The 14,605-nt window shown below is 37.0% G+C and overlaps 1 protein-coding gene across 1 annotated transcript in view; it reads left to right on the top strand.

Moving 5' to 3' along the window:
* SLC27A6 (solute carrier family 27 member 6) overlaps positions 1-14,605 on the top strand; it is a 63,167-nt gene that overhangs the window by 7,627 nt on the left and 40,935 nt on the right. Inside the window, exon 2 of the mRNA XM_059416582.1 lies at positions 4,088-4,291. Coding sequence (XP_059272565.1) covers positions 4,088-4,291 — 204 coding nt within the window. The remainder of the gene's footprint in view (positions 1-4,087; positions 4,292-14,605) is intronic.

The raw sequence follows: 14,605 nt of genomic DNA on the forward strand, positions 1-14,605 counted from the left end.
GGCCCCCGAGATGATGACCTGAGCTGAAATCAGATGCTTACCTGATTGAGCCACTTGGGTAGCCCTCTAATTTACCTGTTTTTGATGCTGATGCTTGCAGTGCTACCTAATGAAGTGCCTTGTGTTTATGAGAAATAAAAAGGTGTTTCTTAAAAGGACCCTATTGTGGTGAAAGCCTTCTACATTACAGCCTTGTCCTTTGAGGTAGACTTTGTTCAGGATCATAGAATATTCAGGTGTCTCATTTTCTTACAACAGTTTTCTGTCATGACCCGCCTTTCCAGGGGATCTCATGGGAAGGGCTCAATTCCATAACCAGATCTCTATCCCACACCCACTGCCTGTGGGTGCCAGGTGCCCTGAGCAGAGGTGTGGAATAGAACACACAACATTTATTTGAGGTGCTCACAGTTTGACAAGTTTTGATGGAGTGCCCTTCACTGAAGAGTAAATCTTCCTGAAACCACAGCCAAGTGTCCTCTAGGTATTGAAAAGTGTGCTATTTTGTGTCAGGACTTACTATTCAGAATTTACTTTCAAAATGATACTGAACCTTTTCATTTTGTTAAGGAAGATTGACAGTGATAAATAAATCTTCATTTTTTTTTATCCTCTACAAGACTTTCCAAGTTTTTATTTCAGTTTTCATTATCCTCGACCACGTTACCTATGACTACTGAAGAAATAATTTAATGAAATTCTGTAGAATTCTGAATGTGTCAGCTGAGTCAAGTCAATTAAATTTTAGCCTATGAAGGGAACTAAATTGTATTTCCTCTAATTCTTAGGAATCTGCTCACTTCCTTTTTCTTCTAAAACTCATCACTCATTGTAAAAATTGAGTGTTTCTTTATAGACTCTACAATTCCAAAAAAAGATTTGGAGCCAGAATTAATTACATTATAACTTTCTCTGCACTTTTTTTTTTTTTTGACTACTTAGACATACATATCATTACGAACATTTTAAGTTTTTGCTGTTAATTTACAATTCCAGACAAGAAATTTGAAAGGAAGATAATGAAATGAGTCCGTTCAGAGACTTGTACTTATACATTCAAATTGCCAGAAAGAGTCATTAAAACAAGATTAGGGGTGCCTGGTTGGCTCAATGAGTTAAGCATCTGACTCTTGATTTAGGCTCATGTCCTTGATCTCAGAGTTGTGAGGTTGGGCCCTGGTTTGGGCTCTGAGCTGGGTGAGGAGCCTGCTTAAGATTCTCTCATTCTGCCTCTGCCCCTCCCCCACCCCGCCAACCTGTCAAAAACAATGACAACACGAAAGGAAACAGAAAGTCTTGATCATTTGTTTGTCCTGTTTTTTCATTTGTGGCTTGTTCTTCCCCCATCATTTCCTGTGATTTTTCACTTCTTACTGAAGCAATCTATAGCTAGCAGCATGCTGTACATACCCAGTGGAACTCTGGAGTCTTATAGTTTATTTTATGTGGATTTGTGACAGAAATAAAAATTCAAAGAAGTTCAAGTCCCAGTCTGCCTCCCTACCCCCTGCATATGAACTCCTTATCATTTTCTGTGTTTCCTTAGTTGTTTTATTTGGGAACTACTTGGTCTAATTTGACGTGTTTCTCTTGTTGTTTCTTCATGATCAGTCTGGATTATAGATTTTTTTTAATATTTTTTTAAAGATTTTTATTTATTTATCAGAGAGAGAGAGGGGGAGAGAGTGAGCACAGGCAGACAGAATGGCAGGCAGAGGCAGAGGGAGAAGCAGGCTCCCCGCTGAGCAAGGAGCCTGATGTGGGACTCGATCCCAGGACGCTGGGATCATGACCTGAGCTGAAGGCAGCTGCTTAACCAACTGAGCCACCCAGTCATCCCTGGATTATAGATTTTGAAGAACTAAGTCATGAGTCCTTCTCAAATGTGTTATATTATAGTAGAACTAAATGATGGCTGACAAATGGCCTTTTGGGGTTGCCATATACTGATTTCCATTTCCAGAAAAATGTTTAATGCAGGACATTGAGTTCAGCTTCAAAGCAGAATATATCTTGTAAGTATTCTTGAAGTTTGGATAGAAATTTAGAAAAAAAAAAAAAAAAACAGGGGGGACAGGGGGGGTTAGAGAGAAGGGGGTTGGGTAAATTGGAAGGGGAGGTGAATCATGAGAGACTATGGACTCTGAAAAACAGTCTGAGGGGTTTGAAGTGGCGGGGGGTGGGAGGTTGGGGTACCAGGTGGTGGGTATTATAGAGGGCACGGATTGCATGGAGCAGTGGGTGTGGTGAAAAAAATAATGATACTATTATGCTGAAAATAAATAAATGAAAAAAAATTTAGAAAAAAATATAATTGCTTGGATGGAAAAGTTCATGTTTATATGTACTTGAGCTTTTAACCAGGGTATATTTTACATTTAATAACATTTTTCATAATTGATTTCTTTTATGAGGTAATATATAGATTTTAGGGATAATTAGCCATAGGTTATAATAACAGTTCTGTCCACCAACTTATGATTTGGTGTATTAATTTTCCAGGGATTCTATAATAAACTCCTGCAAACTGGGTTGTGTAAAACAAAAGAAATTTATACCCTGACCATTCTGGGGGCTAGAAGTCCAAAATAAAAGTGTCTTTTGGGCCATACTCGCTCCAAAGGATTTAGGAAAAGGTTTTCCTTTGCCTCTTCCTAACTTTTGGCAGTTGCTGATAATCTCTGGCATTCCTTGCATTAATTCCAAAATCCAGAGGGTATTACCTCTTAGTATTTCTAAGGATGTTAAGCTGGATTTTAAGATAAGTAAGGTAATGATCAGAAATCCCTTATAACTTAGACAAATACGACATTTTATAGGAATACCACACTGAAACTGGAGCACCTTTGTGGAATATAAAAGTCAAACTTCTATGTTAGAGATCCATATTAAAATAGGGGAGTGTTATATTTTAAAGGTATTTTGAGACTGTGAATAACTGTGTCTCTACTCTAGCAAAAACTATGAGGCCTCATTGGCTTACACAAAAGACTCTGGGAATGATGAGGCTCTGCATCTTTTATATCCTACAGAGTGCTGGATACCTTAATAATTATTTCCTTCTCAGGGACTCATGCCCACCTTCTGCCTCTCTTCTTCTCTACCAGCTCCTCCTGAGTAAATAAGGTTTTCTTTTACATTAATGGCCAAATGAAAAATTTTGGGTTCAGTCTCCCAAATCAATGCAACATAGCCTCTCCTCTCCAGGTACTCTTTTGTTTTCTGTACAGTAGAGACTTTCTGGGAGATGTATCCTTTTTTTCCTTTCTGAAATCTGAATTGCAGCCCAGACCTTTGGTCTTGTGAGGTGAGATTCTTAAGTTCTTCAGGCCTGAAGACACCCGCATTTCAGGTTTTTCTACTTCTTGCTTTCCTTTTTGCTTACTGTTGTCTCTAGGTGGCTCTTGGATCTCACACTGCTGCGGATGATGGTTACGCTCTCTTCAATCTGCTCCCACCTTGCCAGGCCCTGGGGACCTTGTTGCCTGGTATAGAAGGAATTCATTTCATCCTTTTGCTTTCAAAGACTTTCACCTTTGGATAACCTGATCTAGAGAAAAGGGCATCTTTAAATTTCCTCACTTAACTTTTGGCTCTGAAACAGTGTCTAAACCATAATGATCTTAGGACTCCAGAGGGGTCAGCAGAGTTTCCTGAATGTATTGCGTTATAGTAGAATTAACCAGTGATACACTAATAGATGGCTCTGGAGAATAATGAGCTACTGAGATCTATTTCAATGAAAATGTTTACTGTGGTATCCTGAGTGTAGATTTAAAGCAGAATATAAAAATAGAGTTTCATTTAAAAATTAGGAAAAAAAAATCATAATCTGAACAATGGTGTCTCCAGAATTTTATTTGAATCAGCCTCTTTGCAATTATTACATCAGGTGGTAACCAGATTTCCCTTTCAGTTGGTCCTGTTGAATCAGAATCATAAAATGGCTATGATATTAATTATCCCAGTGAAGATAAAGTCAGCATGATAGTGACATTTATCCATGTTCCAGCAGAGAAAAGAAAACACAAGTTAATGATTTGAGATTTATGTTTTATTTCTCTCTTCCTTAACCTCTGGTTTTTAGATCTGCTTGAAACTGTAGAAGAAATCCTTCCAAGCCTCCCAGAAGGTATCACCATTTGGGGGATGAGCGATTCTGTTCCACAGGGCATAACTTCACTCAAAGAAAAACTAAGCACGGCATCTGACAGGCCCGTGCCCCGCAGCTACCATGTGGCTTCAAGTCTCAAGTCTCCTCATCTTTATATTTTTACATCCGGAACTACAGGTAGGATCCATTTCTTCTCGAGAATTAAAAAGAGTGCATCATATTTGCAAAGCAACAGGAATTGCCGTCATGGGTACTCACCAAAACTCTGAGAAAGCATGCATTCAAGAGGTCCCAAGGTTCTTAGATCTTAGAACTCGCAAACTTAGATGAATTTGCTCTCACTATGACTTGGCAAGTTACCATGTTCACTTGGCCATTGTCTCATTTAGAAAGATTTTCGTCAAGTGTCATCGAAGACCTTGAAATGAATGAAGACCTTGATCCAACCCAGTTGCTCTGAGTGTGAAATTTGCCCAGCTTATTGGCAAGATACCTATTAGCTTCTCTATTCCTTAAGATTCCTCAGTGGATCAGTGGGTTAAGCCTCTGCCTTCAGCTCAGGTCATGATCTCGGGGTCCTGAGATCGAGTTCCAAGTCCGGCTCTCTGCTCTGCAGGGAGCCTGCTTTCTCCTCTCTCTCTCTCTCTCTGCTTGCCTCTCTGCCCACTTGTGATCCCTCTCTGTCAAATAAATAAAATCTTAAAAAGAAAAAAAAGAAAAGGTGAATGGTATTTATGATAGGCTAAATAAGCTTTTGTCATTAGTGTGAAGATGATCAGAGGTTTGAATTAGAGCAAGGAAAAATATTCTGTTAACTGTTTCCTAAGCACTGGTGGTATTGTAGGCAAACTACTATTGCATAAGTAAAGTTTTCTTTTCTCTTTCTATGTGTCTGTGTCTGTCTCTCTTTTATTTACTCCTTAGATGCTAACAATGATCTCTTTTAGACTGGAGAGTAGACTATAGTTTTGATGTCTAGAATAGCTTTGATAAACAAACTGGAAAGTGCTCATGTGTCTCAGGTTGTCAGGATACATTCAGTCTGACTTGGGACTTTGAAAGAGACAGTGAAATTTCAGAAATGCTTTGAAAACTTTCAACTGAAGGTACTTAACCAGTTTATCTGTATGGCTGTTTTCTTGTGAAAAATAGAAAGTGATTGGTCTTCCAAACATTCTATACCACTTCCACCATCCCAAGGCCCAAAGAGAACAGGCTGGGGTGGAGGGTGGTGTTGCCCGGGGAATCAGTTAGTTGACATTGAACTCTTGATTCTGGCTCAGGCCATGATCACAAGGTCATGAGTTTGAGCCCCTCATCAGGCTCTGCACTGAGCATGGAGCCTGCTTAAGATTTTCTCTCCCTTTTCCCCCCACCCCCCCGCTAGCTTGCACATACTCACTCTCTCTAGCAAAAAAAAAAAAAAAGAAAAAGAAAAAAAAAAGAGAGAGAGAGAGACAATAAGCCAGAGCCACTAGTAACAGCTTTCATTTTCCAAGATTGAAACCAGATTGTTCTATGCATTTATATAACAGGCTGAAAGCAAAGGCACTACTGATTTTTATTTTATTTTATATTTATGTTAAAGTTATATAGCTCAGTGATAAATTCTAATATTTTTAGAAATTTTAGAAATTTTAGAATTTTTAGAAATTTTAGAGAGAAGTACACCTATAACTTCCTTCCCCATTTCTCCTTCTCCAAACCAACTACAGTCAATATTTTTAGCTCTTTATTTTTAGAATCACTTCCATTTCTTTGCATAAAAGGAGAATCTTACTGGATACTTAGTAAATGCTTACTGAAGAGTATATACTGATTTTCCATGATGGAAATGAGGATTTGTCTTCTCTCACCAACCACTCTCTCTCTCCATTCATTTCTTTCTCTCTGGTGGAGACACATTCTTTCCCCAATGTCACACTGATATTGTGTTCTTGTGAATTTTGACTGGATTGGTATCAGTTATCATAACTTAGTAAACACTGTTAGGCCTTCCATGTAAAATCCCCCCCCAACTTGGGATTGACCATTATTCTTATTTGTTTCCTTGCTTCCTTAATTTTCTATACACTTCTTGCTGGTTCCTACTTTCCTCTTTTTCACCTTTGGTATTGATAAAGATAGTCTGTATGTTGTCATGCCTTTGTTCTTGGCCACCTTTTGCCTGGAGCTTCTCTGTGATTTCAGTCTCAAGCCCTCACTCTCTGGCTGTCCTTTTTTTACCATTGTCCTGGGAATTTCACTTCAGTTCTTTTCTTTTTCTTGATCCCCTAATTTCTAGATTCTAAATTAGTTTCCTCAGTTTACTTTTCATTTTTTTAAAAAAGATTTTTATTGATTTATTTGACAGAGATCACAAGTAGGCAGAGAGACAGGCAGAGAGAGAGGGGGAAGCAGGCTCCCTGCTGAGCAGAGAGACCGATGCACAGCTCAGTCCCAGGACCCTGAGATGGTGACCTGAGCTGAAGGCAGAGGCTTAACCCACTGAGCCACCCAGGTGCCCCAATTTACTTTTTATTTTGTCACTGTACTGATTTCAGTAGCTGCCTCCTAAAGAATATTTAAGAGGGGAGCTCTTGGGTGGCTCAGTCGGTTGAGCATTGGACTGTTGGTTTTGGCTCAGGTCATGATCTCAGGGACAGGAGATCAAACCCCATGGCAGGTTCTGTGCTTAGCAGGGCTCTGCTGGAGATTCTCCCTCTCTCTTTCTGCCCCTCCCCATGCTTGCATCAGGCAGTCTCTCGTGCTTGCTCTTTCTCTCTCTGTTTCTTTAAAATAAATAAATCTTTTTAAAAAAGAAGAGTATTAAAGAGGTAAAATCTCTAAGTCCTCACATCTGGAAATACCTTTATCCTTGTTGGTGTAGCATTCTAGGTTAAACACAATTTTTATCCCTGGCTGTAAGGACATCGCACTGTCTTCTGACTTCCACACAGTGAGACATTGTTTTCTTTCTGATATCTTACCCTTTACATGCTAGCTGGTGTTATTTTTCTCTTTCTTTGGGGGGAATTTTTTAACCTCTGGGAATCTTCAGTAGTCTCTAATCTGGATGACTTGTACTGGGACTAGTCTTATTTATCCATTTTATTGAGAAATTTGTAGGCCTTTTCAGTCTGGAAACTCATATCTTGCAATTCTAGATATTTGGAAATTGAAAAAAACTTCTACAACCCCTTCTTTTTCCTTCTTTATTGCTGTTCTTTCTATACAGCCCCTCTTATTGTATTTGTTTCTTGTACATTCTTTTGTCTTTGAAACTCAAACTTTTTAAAGATTGGCCCTCCTGGGCTGAGTTATTAATTTTCTAATCTTTTCTATCCCATTGTCCTTCTTTATTTTTCATCTACTTTCTTAGTGATTTATCTTTTAAACCTCTGTTCTCTGAAAATGCCTCTTTGTGTAGAAGGCTATTTTTGTATTACTGATTATTTGTTATGTTGTATCTCTCAGAATATTAGTGATAGTTTTTTTGAAAATATCTCTTCGCCTTGTCTCTTTTTTTGCCAACAACCTCTTATCTTTTGGTTTATTTTGGTCTCTATCCTTTATCCTAGAGGATTTCCTTAAATAACTGGTGACCTTTGGCTGTCAGTTCATATTTAAAGTGCAGACACTGAAACACACACGAAACCCCCAAAACAGATCCTGGCTAGAAGCTGTGTGTGCATGAGTTGGATTTGTGGACTGATTGATTTCGTCATCCAAGACATTTTCTTGGGGGATTCATGACTGCCAGCGTCTTCCAGTTTTGACTTGCAAATGGTTCAGATTACTCAGACAAGAAGCTCAAAGGGTAAAATGAGTCAAATGTAGGGGCTGGAGGAATAAGCAGACTTTCTCTCATTCCCTTTGTTTGCTCAATATTTCTTCTTCCTCATGTTTCCTGAGGCTCATCTTTTCCAGAGAATAAATCTCATAACTTCTACCAGTATGGCAGAAGTAATCTGGGCTATAATTTGTTCTGTTTTCTGAATTTTAGCATAAATACCAAAAGCATTTATTGAAATTCTTCCAAAATTATTTTGTGAATGAGCTTACACAGGGAAAGTGAACATAATAATATAAAGAGGAAAAAAAGAAGTACAGGCCATCAAAAAAAAAAAAAAAGGAGAGTGATACAAATGTCATCTTCTTATAGCTTAAAGTCCTAGGCAACCTGGGGTCCTCTTATGGAGAGCAAAACAAAGCCATGTACAGAATTGGTCATATAGTGGATGCCTTGATTTTTTAAAATAATGCTATTGAAGAGTGTAACAAAACCATGAACGCAGCCTCATTAAAGATTTAATTAATTTTTTTAATGAAAAGAATCTCTAATACAGACTGGTGTTTTGTAACTTAAAACCTTGACCTGAATTGATTGTAATAGTAGTAAATATGATCATTTATATTAGTATGCCATCTAATGTCAGAAAAGTCATTTGATTCTCATACAGCAAAGTCTTCTGATGTTGATAATGAAGAGGCTATTGGTGTATGTAAGGAAGTGATGTAGAAAGTGAGGCTTTGAAAAAGTGAGCAATGGAGGGAGAGAGTTCTTTCGTGAGGCCTTTCAGCAGATTCTAAGAAAGCCCTTGGGCTGATAGTGAACATTTCCTAGCCATTCTTACTAATGCTAAGCCCTGTTTACTCAAGATCACCAAAATATTATATTCCTACATCTGAACAAACATAGAGTGTGTCTGAGTAAGGAAAAGGTTGACATGAGTTTTGATGGCATTCCTGTCTCTTTGACCTAGAAGGTTTTCTTGATGAACAGGGGTGAGCATTATATAGATGCCCTTTTCTATAACCTTGACCTCATTGTTTCTTAAATAGAACTTCCATAAAGCTCCTTGTTTGTAGTTCCATATTTACCATCCATTCTATAGGGTACCTGTTCATCAAATTTCTAAGTCTTTCTAAAGCTCTGCCAGTGGTGGAGGGGGGTGGGGATCAGCTTTCTTCAAGGCTCCTCTCAGGTGTCAGCTTTTTGGGTCTGTGTCAGTCATCACGGCTGTCCATCTGCTCTTCTGAAATTTTATTGATTTAATCTATAAATCCATTCTTTTTGCATTGAGGGTCTAAGTATGTGTACTTTCTGCCAAATTCTAATTCTGTTATTATTCACTGGTCTTAGTTAGGTACCTTTAAGAATATCTAGGAAAACTGTTTAAGCCTGGACAGAGCAGCCATGGGTTCAGCTGTTCCTAGAAGGAGAGGGAGGAGGAAAACTAGCTCACCACCCACTAAGCTTTTCCTGGAAGCCAGGTGCTATTATCATCTCAATCTTTCTTTCCTTCATCTCTCCTTTTCCTTAACCTTACAGAATTTTTCATTTTTCCAAAACTATCCCAGAATTCCCCAAATTATTTATTCCTGCCTCTGGATTAGATTTCTCTTGACATTATCTCTTCCTCTTTCACCCTCCTAATCCCTAACTCACTGGGTATACCTCCCTCCTGCCTTTATGCCTGGACCTCCTCCTGGACCTATGAGGACTTCCAATGCCAAGGATTTGTAGAAGATTAGAAGAGCAAAGGACTTCAGAGCATTTCTCAAAGTGTGTTCTATGATAGGTCCCTTCACATGTTTAAAGAACTGAAATAAACATTAAAAAGGGGTGGGATGCCTGGGTTGCTTAGTTGGTGGAGCATCTGACTTGATACCACATCTTGATCTCAGCGTTGTGAGTTAAAGCCCTCACTGGGTGTGGAGTATACCTAAAAAAAAAAAAAAAAAAAAAAAAGAAAAGAAAAATGAAATAAGATAAAGCAAAATCATATGTGTGTGTGTGTGTATATAAAATAAAATTATGTATATATATACGGCTTTATGACCACATAAGTTTGAGAGACACCATTAACAAAAATACCAAAGTTTTTGTATTGCTGGACTCTGCAAGGGCTTTAAAATGTTAATGTGCTTCCTGACTCTTCAAAGGGGGATGCTAAAATGCACTTTTAACAAACTTTATTCTCCTTTTTCTTCTTTCCAACTTTAATCTCCATCAACCTTTGATCACTTTAATTTCTTGGACAATCTCATATCTGTTGTCTCTTTTATCAAAAAAATCTAGGGGATGGGGTACCTGAGTGGTTCAGTCGGTTAAGCAACCGAGTCTTGATTTCAGCTCGGGCAGATCATGATCTCAGGGTCCTGAGCTTGAGCTCTGTGTCTGGCTTCATGCTGGTGTGAAGCTTATTTAAGATTCTCTCTGTCAAAAAAAAAAAAAAAAAGATTCTCTCTCTCCTTGTCCCTCTGCACCCTGCCCCCAAATCTAACTGAGTACTTTGGATGGTTTATAATAAATTAATGAGATAAAAATATATGTTTATAAAAAATAAAAAATTAAAAAAAAAATAAAAAATAAATTAATGAGTTCATTATCACTTAAAGCTAACCAAATTAGGAAAGGAAATATCATTAATTAGTTTACTAAAGTGCTTTGAAGGAGTGACATAAACATACAGATGGAAAACAACTAGATAAAGTTTCCTTTTTTTTTTGGTCACACCCTAATTGAAAAATTATTTTAAAGTTGGGTTTCCATGAGATCAGAAACAGCATGGGAAGTAGGGAATATAGTGACTGAAGAATCATGGGTGGGAACTTCTTAGAAGCAGAAAACACATAAAAACTTGAACCTCTGGATAAAGAAGAGAAAGGCATTAAATTATCAAGACCAAGGATGGAGATAGGCTCACCCAAAATCTTTATACGTGGCTGTGATGAGAAAATTTGGACAGATTCCCTGTGCTTGCGGATGACTAGAAACTTCCATGTTGTGAGATGCCAACCTGTCAGGAAGAGCCAGAGACACTTCTTTTGGAAAAAAAAAATTAATAAATTTTAGCTAGGATAAAGGCAAGATAATGCCAGTCTTTGCATATGAGATCAGTTGTCTTCCAGTTTAGTAGAAATGCAACACAAAGCTGGTCAGTAAATGTCAGGGCAGGTACAACAACAAGGTGGATTTGAGGTTCACCTGGGTTAGTGTCTAGGAGACACTAAAACATGTGATTCATAGTTCTAGGTGCCGCTGTGACCAAAAACCCTATGAGGGGCACCTGGGTGGCTCAGTGGGTTAAAGCCTCTGCCTTCGGCTCAGGTTGTGGTCCCAGGGTCCTGGAATTGAGACCCGCATTGGGCTCTCTGCTCAGCAGGGAGCCTGCTTCCTCCTCTCTCTCTGCCTGCCTCTCTGCCTACTTGTGATCTCTGTCTGTCAAGTGGATAAATAAAATCTTTAAAAAAAAAAAGAACTTCCTTAAAAAAAAACAAACCTATGAAAATTTTGGCTCTTATCAGTGAATATGTTAAATCAGAGCTAATGATATCCTACTACTAGTAAGATGGTGCCCCCATTGACTGAGCCACGTGTAAGTAATTCTGATTACTACAAACTGCTGAATAGAGGATGAAACCGAAGAAGGCCTACCAGAGCAAAATTGGAATTTAGTATGGAACAGGTAGAGCTCGTTGTCTGAGTGAGATATATGTTGGGACATAGAAAGGCCACTGTGAGTCAAATCTCAGTTGGAAGATCAAGCATCATTTCAAGCATCGTTCACAGTTCATCCATGCTGTCACAAATGGGAAGATATCTAAAAAAGTAAAACAAAAACAAATGGGAGGGTATCTTCCTTTTGAATGGCTGGAAAATATTTTACTGTGTATATGTATACATTTTTTTTTCTCCATTGATGGACTTGTTCCCATATCTTGCTATTGTGAATAATGCTATAATAAACATGGGGTGCAGATGTCTTGTTGAAATCTCATTTTCATTTCCTTTCGATATATATACAGAAGTAGAATTGGATCATATGGTTAATTTATTTTTAATTTTTTGAAAACCTCCATTTTGTTTTTTATAGTGGTTAGATCAATTTATATTCCTACCAGCAATGTATAAATATTCTGTTTTTATTGCATCCTTGCCAGCACCAGTTGTCTCTTGTCTTCTTGATGGTAGCCGTTTTAATAAGTGTGAGGTGTTATCTCACTGTGGTTTCAATTTGCATTTCCCTTGTGATTAGTGATATTGAACATCAGTTCATGTGTCTGTTGGACATTTTGATGTGCAGTTCAGAGTAATGTCTATTTAATTCTCCTGCCCTGTTTTTAATTTTTAATCGGATCCAATTTTTAATTGGATTTTTTTCTGTTACTGTGTTGACTTACTTCTTTATAGATTTTGAATGCTAACCTCTTATCTAATATATAGTTTGAAGAAATTTTCTCCCATTCTATAGGTTGTCTTTTTATTTGGCTGTTTCTTTTGCTGTGCAGAAGCTTTTGAGTTTGATGTAATCCTATTTGTTAAATTTTCTTTTATCACTAATGATTTTTGTATTGTATTAAAAAATATTGCCAAGACCAGTATCAGTGACCTTCTTCCATATGTTTTCTTTTATGAGTTTAATTGTATTAGGTATTATGTCTAGGTCTTTGATCCATGTCAAGTTAAATTTTTTTTATGGTGCGAAATAGAGGTCCAATTTCATAATTCTATATATATTTCTTTAGCATTCCCAGCACCATTTGTTGGAGATATTTTCTGCAGTAGGTATTCTTGGCCCCTTTGTCAAATACGAATTGACCATATATGCCAGGGTTTAATTATGGACTCTGCATTATGTTTTATTAGTAGACATGTCTATTTTTTTTTGTGAGTATCATACTGTTCTTATTACTATGGCTTTGTAGTATAGTTTGAAATTCAGAAGCCTGATACCTCTCTGCCTTTGTTCTTTTTTTCTCAGGATTACTTTGGCTCTTTGAGGTGTTTTGTGGTTCCTCCAAATTTTGGGGATTGTTTCCTATATTTCTGTGAAAAATTCCTTTGGTATTTTAATGGTGATTGCTTTGAATCTGTAGATAGCTTTGGGAGGTATGGTCATTCTAATAATACTGATTCTTCCAGTACATGAACGTGGGATGTCTTTCTTTTTATGTTTTCTTCATTTCTTTTAGCAAAGTTTTGTAGTTTTCATTGCATGTATGTTTCATTGTCTTGAGTAAATTTATTCCTAAGGATTTTATTATTTTTGATACTATTGTGAATGGGATGGTTTTCTTTCTTTTTTTTTCTAATTGATCCATCATTAGTATAAAGGAATACAATTGATTTCTCTATATTGATTTTGTGTCTTAACACTTCACTGCAATTGTTAACTCCCATAGTCTTTTAAAGACTAATTATTTGGGATTTTCTTTTAAATCATATCACCAGCAAATGAAGACGATTTTACTTCTTTCTTTCCTATTTGAGATAAATTTTATTTCTTTGTCTTGCCTAATTGCACTAGCTAGGACTTCCAGTAATGTGTTGAATAGGAGTGGTGAGAGTGGACGTCTTGGCCTTGTTCCTCATCTTAGAAGAAATGTTTCAGTTTCTCTCCATTGAATATAATGTTAACTGTGGGTCTGTCATACATGATCTTTATTTTGTTGAGGTATATTCTGTCAATACACAGTTTGTTGAAGATTTTTATCATAAGACAATATTGTATAGTCAGATGCTTTTTTTCTATGTCTGTTGAAATGATCATCTGATTTATCTCTTTCCTTTATTGAAGTGTGATGTGTTACATTTATTGATTCACATATGTTGAACCATCCCAGGGATAAATCCCCCTTGGTCATGGTGTATTATACTTTTAATATGTTCTAGAATTTGGTTTGCTAATATGTCATTGAGAATTTTTGCATCTGTTTTCATTAGGGATATTGGTTTATATATTTGGTCTTGTATTTTTATCTAGTTTTAGTATCAAAGTAATGCTGATTTTGTAGAATGCGTTTGAAAGTGTTTCTTCCTCTTCAATATTTTGGAAGAGCTTGAGGAAGATTGATGTCAATTCTTCAGTTGTTTGGTAGAATTCTCTGGTGAAGTATCTTATCTGGTCCCAGAGATTTCACTTTGGGGAGTTGGTGTTTTTTTGTTTTTGTTTTTTAATTCAGTCTTTTTACTCATTATTGGATTTTCTATTTCTTCCTGATTGAGTCTTGGTACATTATGAGCTTCTAGCAACATATCCATTTCTTCTAGGTTATATAATTTGTTGCCATATAATTCTTCACTTTAGTTCTCATGATTGTTTTTATTTTTTAGCGTCAGTTATAATGTCTTCTCTTTCATTTCTGATTTTATTTATTCGAGCCTTCTCTCTTCAGTTAGTTTAGCTGAAAGTTTGCCCATTTTGTTGATCTTTTTTAGAGAACCAGCTTTTAGTTTTGTTGATTCTTTCTCTTGTCTATGTGGTCTGCTCTGATCCTTATTATTTCCTTCTTCTGCTAACTTTGAGCTTAACTTTTTCTATTTACTGAAGGTGCAAAGTTAGGTTGTTTGAGATCTTTCTAACTTCTTAATGTAGGCATTTGTAGCCATAAACTTTCCTCTTAGAACTGCTGTTGCTGTATTACAGTGTTTTCAGTTTCTTTTGTTTTGACATAATTTTTAATTTCCCTTTTGATTTCTTCTTTGACCAAATGGCTGCTTAG

This window comes from Mustela nigripes, chromosome 12 (assembly GCF_022355385.1).
Source record: "Mustela nigripes isolate SB6536 chromosome 12, MUSNIG.SB6536, whole genome shotgun sequence".
NCBI classification, from domain to species: domain Eukaryota; kingdom Metazoa; phylum Chordata; class Mammalia; order Carnivora; family Mustelidae; genus Mustela; species Mustela nigripes.